At 44.8% G+C, this 15361-nt stretch overlaps 1 protein-coding gene across 1 annotated transcript in view; it reads right to left on the bottom strand.

Annotated features, from left to right (window-relative positions):
• The window catches only part of LOC115079340 (mucin-5AC-like), a 43495-nt gene extending 35209 nt beyond the window's left edge, over positions 1-8286 (bottom strand). The window contains exon 1 of the mRNA XM_029582828.1: positions 8204-8286. Coding sequence (XP_029438688.1) covers positions 8204-8282 — 79 coding nt within the window. The 5' untranslated portion in view covers positions 8283-8286. The remainder of the gene's footprint in view (positions 1-8203) is intronic.
• Between the last annotated feature and the right edge of the window lie 7075 nt (positions 8287-15361).

Genomic DNA, 15361 nt, shown 5'->3' on the forward strand with positions numbered 1-15361 from the left:
TTCAAAGAAGTCTTTTAGATGTTCCCTATGTTCACATGGCACACTTGGCAGAAACCCGAGTGAACGTTTTCGGTAGCTGCACCCGTCTTTTTGAATTCTCTTCCTGAGAATCTTTGCCTTACATCATGTACTAAGATGTATCTTTTTCAGCAGGCATTTTTATAAGGGTGGTGATTTTTTTTCTCTATTTCTATAGCTGATTTTTTTGCTGGGAATATTTGGTTTGAGTTGTCAATATCAATATTCTCTTTTTATGTTTATTATGACTGTGCCTAGAGCCTGGCACCAGGTGACTAATAAAGAAATAAGAATAACTAGCAGACGTGTCTTCCCTCCCAGGTCTGAGTGCACATCAGGCCTGACCAGCCCCAGCAGAAAGGAGGTGAATCTGGGTAAGAAGTTCAGAATTACATTGCCTTTCCCCTTGATGTACCAATGGCTGTTCTGGCCCAGTGCCCTCTTCCTTGCTTGTCCTGTCTCTGGCAGCTCTAGCAAGCCGCACCCCTCTTTTTCCCTTCTGCTTAGCATTCCCCTCTTTCTCTTCCTGCGCCCCCACTACTGCTTGTCCTGGATTCCCCCTCTTTCTCCCCCACTCATATCTTGCCCTTCACCCTGCATCCCCCTCTCTCTCCCTCCATTCCCTGTCCAGCAGCATTCTTCCTCTCTCTCAACCACCCTTTGCCCAGCAGCACTCCCTTTCTTCTGTCCATCCTACGCCTAGCAACCCCCACCTCTCTCCCTGCTTCAGGAGCCCTCCCCTCTCTCCCAACTACCTGCTCAGCTGCAGAAAGCCCCTTCTGCCCACCAACAGCCCCATCTTCCCTAAACCCTCTGCCCAGAAGCAGCAGCAGCCTCCTCCTTCTCTCTGTCCCCCCATTCTCCTGCACAGCAGCAGCCTCTCCCTCGCTTCCTTTCTCCTTCTTTCTATACTTTTCGAGCTGAAATGCAGTAGAAACTTGAAATAAAATCAGCACAGGGGCCTGTAAGCCAGCCCTGAAACCTCTCCCACACAATCTTATTCACTGGCTGAGGTTTCCCAGGAGAGCTTTGGGAGCCACTGCCCTGGGTGAGCATTCAGCCTTGTCCCGTCCCCCCCCATCCCCCCAATTCTTTCAAGCCCCCAGGCCTTCCCCACCACCATGCCTCCCAGAACAGTCCTGTAACATCACAAAACTGGCTATCATAATTGTAAATATTAAACTTTGTTTTGAATGTAGATACATGATAAAAGTGTTTCAGAAATCCTATCACAGTGTCTGATGAATATATTATCTGTGATTGTTGGGGATAAACTGCCAACAAAAGCCCCCTGACGCATCTGAATGTGTCAATTAACAGCAATTCATACTACCCTGCTTGAAGGTAATCTCTGAAATGGCAGGAATGTTTGTCCTCACTACCCAGCCGAGAAAGAAATTCAAATTATGTTGTCACTTCAGTAACAGTGATACGACTTTCCTCCATTACCAGCTCCTTAAAACTTGGGGAATTAGGCGCCAAAAATGATTTGCTGAAAATCTAAAAATGCATAATTAAGCAAAAGTAAATACTTTTAGTTTTTTATCCAGTAAATTAAATAGACCAGTGTTGTATACGTGACAGACAAGGCAGCCACTGGCCCCCTGTCTCCCATGAGGTTCCCCCTCGTCCTCGCCTGTTAAGTCAGCCTCCTCTCCCATCAGATCCCCTTCCCCTCCCCCATCAGCTCCCTTCCTTCCCCCAGGCACCCTACTCTCCCATGAGGTTGCCCCTTCCTCCCCTCTGTTAAGGCCACCGTCCTTTTTCTCCCTTCAGGCCCCGCTCCTCTCACATATCAGGTCTCCTCTTCCTCCAGCAAGGCTCCCTCCTCTCCCATGAGGATTCCCCCCCCCCCCTTTCTCATCGCTAGGAGCCCGTGTCCGAACACCCTGCTCTCCCCCATCAGGCACTCGTTAGCCCCTTCTGCCCTCAGTTTCAGGTCCCCCTCCTCCAAGCACCCTCTTCTCCCCCTTCATTCAGTGCATCCTTCGCTGCCCGCTTTTAGACACCCTCCTGACTCCCCATTCTTCCCTGCCTCATTAGGCTCCCTCTCCTCCGCAGTAGGCAGCAATGTTTGACCAGGTCAGCCAAGAGAATAATCAATAAGAGACATCATCGTACCTAGGGCAGCCGTTGGTGTTTGTGCCTGCAGGCCTTCTCCCCCAGTGCTGCAGCTCTCAATTTGCAGCAGGTTTGCAGGCAGCTGCGGCATGAAGGATGCTGCATTGTGGTGGGGACTGCCTGATTCCTCCCACCTGACCTTGAATTTGCCTGTATTTGGCAGGAGTTTGACAAGGCAGTTACTCTTTGGTTTAGGCAGCCTGACTCAAGGAAGCAACAGTCAGCAACTGCAAGGCAGGACAGTGACACATGCAGGGCAGTCTGGAAGCTGTTGGCATGCACTAGGGCAGACTCAGGACCAGTGCTGAAAGCCCAGATGTACTGTAGGCAAAGGCACCTAGTACATGGATAATTTTGTGATTATGCACACACACAATTTTGAATTGTATACAAAATCCCACCGAGATGTGATGTTGCTGAAAATCTTATTCAGGTTTGTCAGACCTATTAGATACCAGGGATTTGTTAATCAAGCAATCCTTGATCATCATATAGTTTAAATGGTCCGTTCTAACAATTTTTTTTTAATTATATTTTTCTTTGCAGTAAAATGTTCTCACTTGGGTATTCCAAACAGCACTTAATAAATGGTGTATAACAACTTAATTGAATACAACCAGTCCAGTAGATCTCCCAGACCCGAAGCCGTGTTTTGAGATTATCTGTGTCAGGAGGTAGACCCAGAATTTTTACTCTCTTGAGCACCTCTGTGAGTAAATTGAAAGATTCCCATGCTGTCTGTAACTGAACCACATTCAGACTATTCAGGAACCAGAAATGGCATGAAAAATCACATGACAAAAATGATTGTCGGCATTAAAGTTAAAAGCATACAAATCTAGATTAACAAGTACCACGCCAATTGTTCATGACAATTTGGGGTCTCTTAATGAACCCAAAAGCCGACTAAATACTGGCACTCTGAGCATACCCATGATGACATATTGTATGCAATATCATCACACTTTTCAGGATCTTTGGGTAGTGTTAGCGTGGGTGCCAGTTCCTTTAAGATGAGGGGACTTTCTTGCCATTTTAAATAGACGTGAACAATATTGGATCTACAATTTGAATTCAGTGGACCCTTCTGATTTAATCGAACAATTGGCGTGGTACTCATTAATCTAAATTCATATGTTTTTAAATTTTAATGCCACCAATCATTTTTGTCATGTGACTTTTCATGTCATTTCCGAGTCCTGTTTAAATAGTCCGTATGTGTTTCAGTTACAGACACCACGGAAATCTTTCAATTTACCCAGAGGTGCTTGAGAATACAAACACTGGGTCTACCCCTGACCTAGATGAACCCAGAACACGGCTTCGTGTCGAGGAGATCTACTGGACTGGTTGTATTCAGTTAAGTTGACTTTGTTATTATACACCCTTTAAGTGCCGCTTGGAACACATGAATGCAAACATTTTATTCCAAAGAAAAATATAATAAAAATATTAAAAGGATTATTTAAACTATACAAAGTTCAAGGATTGCTTGATTAGCAAATCCCTGGCATCTAATAGGTCCAACAAACCTGAATATGATTTTCAGCAACACATTACATCACAGTGGGAGTAACGCACAACCCTGCAAAAAAAATCACTCAGAACCAATATCGTAAACCTGCCATACCAAACCAACACCAACTCCCAGAACTTAAAAGGCAACACTCTAAGGGGTAGATTTTCAAACGAGCGCGAACAGCCTACTTTTGTTTGCGCTCCAGGCGCAAACAAAAGTACGCTGGATTTTAGTAGATACGCGCATAGTCGCGCGTATCGGCTAAAATCCTGGATCGGCGCGCGCAAGGCTATCGATTTCGTATAGCCTGCGCGCGCCGAGCCGCGCAGCCTACCCCCGTTCCCTCCTAGGCCGCTCCGAAATCGGAGCGGCCTAGAAGGGAACTTTCCTTTGCCCTCCCCTCACCTTCCCCTCCCTTCCCCTACCTAACCCACCCGCCCGGCCCTGTCTAAACCCCGATCCTACCTTTGTCGGGGGATTTACGCCTCCCAGAGGGAGGCGTAAATCCCCGCGCGCGAGCGGGACCCCTGCGCGCCGGGCCGCGACCTGGGGGCGGGTACGGAGGGCGAGGCCACGCCCCCGGACCGCCCCGGGGCGTAGCCACGCCCCCGTACCCGCCCCCAAAACGCTGCCGGCACGCCCCCGAAACGCCGCGCAATCCGGCCCCGCCCCCCGACACGCCTCCCGACACGCCCACTCCGAAAACCCCGGGACTTACGTGAGTCCCGGGGTTGTGCGCGCGCCGGTGAGCCTATGTAAAATAGGCTCACCGGCGCGCAGGGCCCTGCTCGCGTAAATCCGCCCGGTTTTGGGCGGATTTAGGCGAGCAGGGCTCTGAAAATCTACCCCTAAGTGTCCAACCAGGCCCTAAAACACCAATACACCTCCTACTGGGAAAACAGAATAGGTTGCACTGCTACAGATCCCTATTCAGAAACTACATCTAGCAGAATTCCTCATCTTGTTTACATATGCAGAATTCAGACCCTCACCAAATACAGAATAAAGGATCACATATTGAAAATGAAATATGCAGACAAAAACTGAATTCTTTATTCTGCTACTCTCCCTTTCTGTTCCCTGAAGACAGGAGGAAATGGGGAACAAGAAGAGAAGAGGGGAGTGGATTAGGGAGAAAAGGGTTAATTTACTGCTTTGCATTGGGGCCGATGCAATATAAAGTGCAGAAAGCGAGCACTGAAAAGTCAGAGCCAATACTCAAATTAGGGGGTCGTGCTAGCAAGGAGGCGCTAGGGTCGCTTGTGCGACCTTAGTGCCTCCTTGCTATCGCGACCCTGCTGCGGCTGCCGGTTATGAAGAACGACGCTGAGTTTACTGGCTTCTGTCTTCATAACTCGGCAGTCTGCCGAGTTATTTTTTATTTTTTTTATTTTCTACTTAAAAAAAAAAGTACAGAAAAGCAGTTTTTTCTGCTTTTCTGTACTTTTTACCTGTGCTCAGCTATTAACGCCTGCTCCAGGCAGGCGTCAATAGCTGAGCGATAAATGTGCGTCTGAGACGCACATTTATTTTTTTGCATGCGGAGTGAATGAGTAATAGGCTTATTTACATGCATTTGCATGTGATGAGCACTATTGGAGGAGATGGAGTAGGAAGAGAAGGGCTACTCTCTGACCCCTGAGATTGGGAGCGCTGGCCGAGAGTCCTGTGTTGTTATGCATTGGTCCCCCTGCTATGCCCATTGGTAAATCAACTTTGCTGATGGCGTCTCCTCCCTCCCCCTGCCCCCTCCAGTGATGGCACTGATTTCCCAGACTATAGTGCACAGCAATGAGACCTGATCCATGGATTCTTTGCTGGAAAGGGCAACTCTCAAAACTTTTAAATATTAACATATCCTAAGGAATGAAATAAAAGAATGAAATAGGGAGTTGTCAAGTACCTCTGCCAGTGCAATTATTTTTATTTTGCCAATATTGCTGCTCTCAGAAGAGAGAAATTCACCCTATTCATGTTTTCTACAAAGAAGCAGAAACTATCTTCTTCTGTTTCGATGAATAAGATGTAAAAAGAACAAAAACAAACAAACTCTGAATCTGCACCACAACTAATGCTTTTGGTAGTTTTTTAACCATCTCTGAAAAATTCTTACAAGTGATTAAAAAAAAAAAAAAAAAGCCCACAGGTTTACAGTGGCAGTAATAGCATTTGGTGTGAGCATCTCTGGTGTTTATGACTCCTGAGCCTCTGACTCGACCACCTCAGGTGTTGTCGCACCCAGAAGCTTGTCCAGGGTATGGATTAATGTTTAGGGTCTTATTTAATAAGGTACTAATTACGGAAAGTATATTCCACCCACAATATAGCAATGTTCTTGTACTTGTTTACAAAACTTTTTCATAGACAGTGAATGGGAAAAACCCTTCTTGAATCTGGTCCGACGTATAAAGCAATTGGAAATGACCTCAGAAAACTCTTTGCATCTTGTCTCATTTTCCCTCACCCCTTTGCACTTTTTTTTTTCTGAAACCCCCCCCCCCTCCAAAAGTATTAGATGTCATGTAATTTAACATTTTTAAAATATATTTCATTATGACCCCTTTATCTGTGGTGGGACTTGAGGAGTAGCTTAATGGTCAAAGCAGCAGGCTATACACTACGAAAGTCAGGGTTCAAATGTATTTATTTTGTATTTATTTAAAACAATTTATATTCCAGCAATCCACAGCTCTTGATGGAATATAAATTCCTTGTGACCTTGGGAAAGTCACTTCACCAACCAGTGCTTCAGGTACAAAGTTAGAGGATGATTTCCTAAGCTGTGGTATTTTTTTTTCCAAGCGGGAAATGTATCATGCGATTCATAAAACTGTGGTACTCAGAGCCATGGTATTTTCCCCCAAAGTATAAGCATTGGCCACCTCATTTTGTACTTTTGCCCCCAGCATATGATAGGACAAAAGACAGGATGTGGCTGGCTGGTGCCATTTTGAAAATGGCGGTGCTGGGCCTAGAGCCTTATGGGGTGTACTAGGCCCCAATAGACTACTAGAGCAGTAAAGGGACAGGATGAAGGGATGGTTAGGAGATCCAGGAGAGGGGTGAATTTTAAGCTAGAAGGGGACAAGGCACATTGACTTCTGGGGCCCCCTTCAGGGGTGGTGGGGAAAGTGACAGGGGATTTCCCCAGAGCTCCTGGCAATGGCATTTTAGACTTATTTTGGAGGGGGGGAGGGGAGATTGTTTAGAGTGCTCAGACCCTTTAAGGCAAACCAAGTAACATTGGGACATGCAGTAGTGCCCCAGTGCTCTCAAGGCAAGTTAGCTGCAACTCTTAAGTTGTAGCTTTCACTCAAATAACATGGCTTGCCAATTTTGAGGCAAGCCGTGTCATTCGATTAACATAGGATCTACTATTAATGAGCTAATTTTCATATATTGATACACAAATCAGCTTATTTAAATACCAGTATTGCCCTAGTATTTTAGGGGGGAGATCACGTACGTTATTTGAAATACCACCTGCTACTGCTACATTAGGTCATTTACTGTGCGGTAAATGCTGTTTAGCACATAGTAAAACCCTAACGCAGCTTAGTGAACAGACTCTTTTCATTGTAAACCCTCTGGGCAGGGAAATACCTCTGGTACCTCAATGTAATCTGCTTTAAAGTGGCTGGCCAGCCACGAAAGGCAGAATATAAATCAAAATAAAACTGTTAAAAATCTCTCCAAGTTCCTTTTCAAGCTGTTTATATTAAATACTTCAGATGTACTGTATCAGGGCTTGTGTCACTAAGTGGGAAAATATTAAGGCTCAGATAGCTGGGAAGATCATTTGTGTGTGGACTGAGAGAGCAGGGAATGTGTGGCAGATTCAGAATGGCACAGGGAGATGTTAGCAATTAAGATAAAACAATCTGAAAATAAAAAAACAAAAACCTTGAATATTTCTAAAATTAGCCCTCTGCCCTTCTTTTCAAGGGTAACCCAGCAAATGAGCCCTTGAATCACTTTCCATAGGATACAGTGACTTTGTTGTATCTTGACTGTCTCATCCTAGGAATCCCACAGCCACTTGCATTTTCAGGATGCCCACAATGAATATGCATGAGAGATATTTGCATTATAAAAGGTATTTATTTCTCTCTCTCTATATATTTATTTATTTTTATTAATACTTATATATAGTGTGCTCTCTCTCTCCATGTATATTATATGGCTCCATGACCAGGGGGAAAGATTGAACCAATTCTGTTTTTTGCCTATTGCACACATGTAGATTTATTTTGATTTCTCTCTCTTATGTATATTTCTAGGAAGAGAGAACACTATAGACCTATGTATGTGACTCTAATCAGTTACACTGAAATGCAGATTTCATAGCAATTGTATTTTGCTTAGCCAGCAAATAATAATTCCGTTTAAGACCAGAATCTGTCAAAAGGAGATAAATTACAGCTCACAGGCGAGAGAGAAATGAGTTCCGTAGTACAAAGTTTACACTATTTGAAAAGTCTTACTTTTCTCCCAAACTTGAAATTCTGTTTTTTCCCCCCAATTGCTCAGGTTCTCTGAACTTACCTTGCACAGCTTTGACGCAGAGTGGATAACAGATGACCAGGACTGAAATCCAGGAGGCTTTGCCTGCAGCTCTTCCCATGATGTCTTCCTGCTATGGAATGAGGCCTGCCAGAGCCAGGCAGATTGCTGTGATCTCAAGGTTCATTATCATATGAAGGGAGGGATGGGGCAGGGGTCTGAAGGCCAGCCTTTAGCACAAACACTGAATAACAAGGCTGCCATGAATAGCTGTGCTGAGTACTTAACAAGTCATGTGCAGGGTTTTTATTTTACATCTGATTTGCCTTTCACGACGTTTCCAATTAGCAACTCTAACTGAAAAAGTATCTCAGAATGGGGGCCCCCCCCCCCATGCAAAAAAAAAAAAAAAAAAATGCGCTGAAAGCGGGCGCTGAGTGTTCACAGCGCCCGCTTTCCTAATGTGCACCCAGGCGTCCCTCCTGGGTGGCGCCATGCAATATTTAAATTAGGGGGTCTCCTCATCAAGGAGGCATTGGGGTCGATTGCCCGCCCCTAGCGCCTCCCTGACAGCTGGAGCCTGCGAGCGGTTGGCTGTCTGCCAGTTTAGAAAGTGGACGCTGAATTTATCGGCCTCTGTTTTCCTAACAGGCGCACAGCCACGGGGTTCGGAAAACGGATGCTGGTTAACTGATCACCCGTTTCCCCAAACGTGACCGCCGGCACTTCAAAAAAAAAATTGTTTTTTTTTTAATTTTTCGTTCCTCCAACTTAATATCACTTTTTGGGGTGCTCAGAAATGTGCATATTGGAAGCACACTTTTTTTTTTTTTTACTGTATGTGGGGTGAATAACTAATACCCTTATTGACATGCATTTGCATGTGATGAGCACTATTAGTTTTGCAACGTGTTGCATGCGTGTTGTGGAGGCGCATACGGGGATTAGGTATCACCTATATAACCCGTGACCAACTGTGTGTGTTATAGTGCACTCAGCTGAGCGCACTGTATTGCATTGGCCCTAATGTTAGAGATAATTCCAGCTGCTGTGATATGTAGCACATTTCTTTCTCTGTTACTTATACTTACCATTTATCGATACTACTTAGCAGCACTGTATAGATATGTGAATCATTTTTTGACGATTTAAAATATCGTCCGATATATTTTAAATCGTCAAAAATCGTTAGAGTCTATATTTAATAGGAATTCCCCCGATTTATCGTCAAAAATCGGGGGAAGGGGGAGGGCGGGAAAACCAGCACACTATGGCCGGCGCCATTTTGCAAAATGGCGCCGGCCATATGGCCATATTGCCGTACGGCAAAATGGCGCCGGCCGTATGGCAACACGATTCGAGTGAAGGAGGTCGTTCCCGGACCCCCGCTGGACTTTTGGCAAGTCTTGTGGGGGTCAGGAGGCCCCCCCAAGCTGGCCAAATGTCCCTGGGGGTCCAGCGGGGGTCTGGGAGCGATCTCCTACGCTCGTGACGTTAGGGGATAGGAACCAAAATGGCGCCGGCGCCATTTTTCTATCAACGCACCCATGGCCCGAGAGTGGAAGATCACAACGGGACCCCCCCACTGGACCCCAGGTAATTTAAGACATTTGGGGGGGGGGGTTGGGAGGGTGGGGGATTTATTTTAAAGGGTCGGGGTGGGTTTTAGGGATGTTTTAGTGTGCCGGTTTTCCCGCCCTCCCCGATTTACGATTTACACGATATTTACAGAAACAAAACCGCGACGATTCGATTCCCTCCCCCCCCAGCCGAAATCGATCGTTAAGACGATCGATCACACGATACACATCTCTAATAGATATATATGAGACAGTTCTCTCAGGAGCTTACAATTTAGTCAAGATGTACAGATAAGAAAAATAAAAGGGTTCAATAATTATTTTTTTTTTTTACAGTAACAATAATTAAAATCTGCAAGGCTTCAGAGAGAGCTAGGGTTTAAGACTGAAAAGCAATCTCAAGATGGGTGTTCAGGCTAAACTTCAATAAGCCCAGAGAAAGGAGTGTGATGCACTCCTGGCTCAGGAAGGCTGTTGCAGGCATTCAGTGGGTGGCAACAGCCTCCTTGGGGCATGTGGCATGTCAGTCAATTGAGCAATTTGAATGTCTGACTGCCCTTTGATGCTTTCTGTTTTTAAGAAATGAGTCTATCCCCTTGTCTGAGGCTGCCTCTAGATCTAGCTTTCACAGCAACCTGATGCACTGGCGGAGACTTTAATAAATGATTTTAAGACATTTAAAAACCATCTCGCACCTTGAAGCAGAGCTGTGAGAGTCCCTTCACAAGACATTATTGGTAGCCACCTCATGGAGTTTACTCCCTTTTTGTCCCCAGCTCAGACTGCATTTGAAATAGATCATTTGTTCCCACTTATTCTTTCTCTTGTGGTATTGTTCTGTAATGCACACAGCCATTACGGCACATTAAATGATCCTCTAAAGTCATTAAACCTGCTGATGGGAAGAATCGTGTTTACTCTTACAGTGCTTTGCCTGGCAAGTCAGAGCTGGGCAATTACAGTCCACTGTAAAGCCTGGGAAAAAATGAACTTAGTGTATCTTTCAGCGTATGCAGCTTGTTTTATGCTCGTGTTTTTATTTTACTACTTTATTTATGTTAACATCTTATTTTCTGTGAATCCAATCTGTTTAAGCGTGGAGCACAAACATCCAGAAAATAAAACACACCATACAGAAGCAGACAAGAAAATTACAATACATAAGCAAACTCTAGATACAATAACATGAAATTTTGCACTAACTGTATGCCTCAGAATTGCTCAACTTGTGAATTCTTGAGGGAGTTTTTGGCTTTGGAGCAGGATCAGGGTTGGTGTAAGGGTGAATCAATCCCCTGCCTTGTCTCTTCCCTCCCCCCCACAAGGCTGACTTATTGGCAGAAGCTCCAGCACAGTGCTCCCTTCTTTGGTGACACTGGCTCTGGCACAGCACCCCCTTGCTTATCTCTTCTTTCATCCTCTACCCATTATCCCCCTCTTTACCTCTGCCCATAGTGTCCAGATTCAGTCCTCTTTCCATCCGTACTTAGTACCACCCCAGTCTCTGTCCACTTTCCATCCTCTCTCTCTCTCCCCCCCCCAAACCTGATATGCCCAGCACTCGCTCTCTCTTCCACCCTGTCAATTGCTCAGCACTTTTTCTCTTTGCACCACACCCACTCAGCACTTTGCTTTCTCTACTCCGCCATATGCTCTCTACACTCTCCCCAGGCCGCCTCCTGCTTCCTCCACCAGGAGCCCCAGGCCTCTCCTTCAGCTGGCAGCGGTATGGGCTCCAGTGGCTGTCCCAGGTTTCTCTTTCGTTTTCCGATGCTGGCAGGATTTTGCTGTCCCCTCCCTAAGGCCTGGCGCTCTAGGCGACCACCTAGTTCTTCTAGTGGAAACACCAGCCCTGACCTGGATGTTTCTTTCTGCTTCTTCTAGCTTCTGATTCAATCAGAAGTCGCTTCTCTTGGATTCTGGTGCCATGAACCTTCGTTTGCAACTTCTTGGGCTCCTACTTTTAGCTCCCTCTTATCCTGACCAGTCATTGCAAAAACAGTCCTTAACCAATGGTCACCTGTGGAGGGACCCTCCCGACGCAGCCGGGTTTGACTAAACCCGGGTCCGTGTCGGGGGACCCTTCTTAAATTCTGTGCTTGTCTAAGCAATGGAGCTGCTGATGTAAAATAAAAAGAAACCTTTGATGAAAAGAATCTGAAGTTGAGGGGACTTATTGAATTACCTGCACTTCCCTCTGTTTGGTGCAGCTCCAGGAGCAGACATCAAGCTCAGGAATCAAATCAGCACCTCCTTTCACGGCAGTGCACAGCCATCAGGCCGCTGCATTTGTAGTCATTTTGAAGGGGATCTAGAATGCTAATTAGGGAGATTTCATAGCAAAATTTTGCTGAACCTAATGTTTGGATGTTTGGAAAGCTACTATATGCCGACATGCCATAGGCAAATCAAGGTATTACTTTCTTGTTCTGTTTTTACAATAGTAACTTATGAGAGAGAGGAAAAATGATGCCCAGAACGTGTAATTTAGCAATTATTTTGAAAGCCATCAGTATATTACAACTTGTTTACACTGTCTCTTCTGGCAAGATGTAAAGCAGAGAAATAAAGGGGGGAAAATCAGTTTTTTAATGGTTTTCATTGAACACTATTTTACTGATTTTCCATCCCTAATTCTACTGGTGAAAATGTTGTTATTAACGTGCTTACTTCAGACGTGGCACCCTGTAAAATTTATTTATTTATTTATTTAACATTTTTATATACCGAAATTCATGTAGCAATGTTACATATCATTTCGATTTACATTATAACATTAAACACGCATGAAAGAATGCAAATACATCGAACAGGTAGATAAACTTGGATCAAGTACTTGATCCCCCCAAGTTAAAATGCAGCCAAAATTAGTGAAAAAACCTTATTTTCAAAATTCTGCTATAAAACACAAAAAACTTAAAAAAAACCCCAACAAACAACCCCCCCCCCAAAAAAACCAAAAACGATACATCCAGAAGTTGTTTGAAGAAAACTAGCAATGCTTCATTTTGATATTTATACTTCAGATGTTTTTCAATTGCTGAATTATTTTTTTGCACAGATTAAAAAAAAAAAAAAAAGTATTACTGTAACTGAATGCTACAATCACCATTATCAGAGGCTGTGATTCTGGTAACATGGTCTGTTTTAAAATTAATGGGGAATGTTATAGGTAATGAATAGGGAAATGGGCTTTATAGGATCATCATGTCTGTGTGCCAATCTGCACCTCCCTCCCCTCCCCCCAAATAACTTTTGAACTATTCATCCAATTTCATTCAAACCTCTTCCACAGCTAGTGGAGTGCCCAGTGACCCCCATGTCGTTTTTCATGACCCCTTGACAACTTTGCCACTGAGAATCCCCGTTTGATTTCTAACAGGGAAACAAGCTGCTCAGTTCAGTTGTAATCTCGGGGAGGTTAGAGCGCATTGTGATGTCACTGAGCATTTTTAAAACTGCTCTGCTATTGGTCAGTGTCTATGCTGAATAGCTGATTCTATTTCTTGCCCAGTTTCCTATAGGGAGAAAACATCGCTAATGTTTAACGATGTATATATGACACAAAAATTCACAAAATGAACCTTGCCATAATGATGTGCACATTTCTACCAATGAAGGAAACTAGGTATTCTGAAGTGTTCACACACATTTTGATGCACTACTGCAACAGTGGACAGTATTCAAAGGGTTTGTTTGGGTGACTTCAGAGAGATTGTACCTGGGCAAAACCTGAGATTTGAATATCTCCCCGCAACTCTCTGGCTAAATTTTGTCTGTGCAATTCGTTACCGGCAAAAAAATGGAGCTGGGTAATAAGCAGCGCTGGGGGTGTTCTCAGGTTTCAGTTTCACCTTGTCTGGGCAGTGCTGCTATTCCGCCTTACCTGAACAAAGTTAGCCAGGTAAGTGGTAGAAAAACTACCTGCCCTCAAGTTATCCAGATAACTTTATCCGGGCATGTTCTGCTGAATATCCGAGTAACTTTCCCACTCGCTGGATTACTCAATATGGACCTCTGGGCTTCCAAAGTCACTTCAGGCATGCAGTCCCTGTGGTGACATCACTGCAGTTCCATAGCTGGAGGCAGCAGTTCCTGCGGTGACATCACTGCTGTTGCATAGCTGGAGGCAGCAGTTCCTGCGGTGACATCACTGCTGTTGCATAGCTGGAGGCAGCAGTCCCTATGGTGACATCACTGCAGTCCATAGCTGGAGGCAGCAGTCCCTATGGTGACATCACTGCAGTTCCATAGCTGGAGGCAGCAGTCCCTGCAGTGACATCACTGCAGTTCCATAGCTGGAGGCATTCCAGTTCCATAGCTGGAGGCAGCAGTCGCTGCGGTGACATCATTCCAGTTCCGTAGCTGGAGGCAGCAGTCGCTGCGGTGACATCATTCCAGTTCCGTAGCTGGAGGCAGCAGTCGCTGCGGTGACATCACTGCAGTTCCGTAGCTGGAGGCAGCAGTCGCTGCGGTGACATCACTGCAGTTCCGTAGCTGGAGGCAGCAGTCGCTGCGGTGACATCACTGCAGTTCCGTAGCTGGAGGCAGCAGTCCCTATGGTGACATCACTGCAGTTCCGTAGCTGAAGATAGCAGTTCCTGCAGGGACATCACTGCAGTTCCATACCTGGAGGCATTCCAGTTCCATAGCTGGAGGTAGCAGTCGCTGCGGTGACATCATTCCAGTTCCATAGCTGGAGGCAGCAGTCGCTGCGGTGACATCATTCCAGTTCCGTAGCTGGAGGCAACAGTCTCTGCGGTGACATCATTCCAGTTCCGTAGCTGGAGGCAGCAGTCCCTATGGTGACATCACTGCAGTTCCATGTATGATACTGTATTCTTGCAGTGATTGCAGCAGCCCAATAGCTACCAGTACTTGTACTTGTAAACCGGAGTGAAGGCTGCTAGCTATACCTCGGTATATAAAAACTTTTAAATAAATAAAGTACTGTTCTATTGGAATCGACTGCAAGAATCATGCTAAAAAGAAAAAACTACCCCTGAAAGGGCTGACTTTTAAAGTAGATGCAGGGTTTATTTACAGAAATACTCTCAATATTAAAAAATGTGCTGTTGGGGGAGGTTTCTGCTTGTAATTGATAACAGAAAGATATTAGAGGCTGTGTTATGGTAAATCTGTGCTTTATGCAAGTTATATGGGTGTAGTTCACAAGAGAATTATAATCTGAGTGCAAGGTGAAGGAAAGAAGAAATATAGGGCATGCAAAGGATGCAGCTGCAGCAGTGAGGATGAATTTCGCATTGTTTGAATCTTTCCTTGGCTGATAGCACTTTAAACTAGAGTAAGATTTATAGAAGTTTAATCACATGGGCACTTTTGAGGCAATGGGTGATGTTCTCTGTTTGCACCATTTAAAGATGAGACTGTTTGAGCCTTTAGGGCCTTATTCAATACAAGTTCTTATTCGGTAATCTGCAAGATCAAAATAGAGAGTGGGTAATTATTTTCCTCTCTACAGAAGTCTGATTTACTCCAGGTCACCAGGGACAGGATGACTCAGTCTTGCTTTCAAACTTCCATCCACTGAGAAACCTGAATACAAATACTTGTTTGTTTGTTTTTTAATTTTTGCAATTTTCAGTAAAGTCATTCAAGA

This window comes from Rhinatrema bivittatum, chromosome 17 (assembly GCF_901001135.1).
Source record: "Rhinatrema bivittatum chromosome 17, aRhiBiv1.1, whole genome shotgun sequence".
NCBI lineage: Eukaryota > Metazoa > Chordata > Amphibia > Gymnophiona > Rhinatrematidae > Rhinatrema > Rhinatrema bivittatum.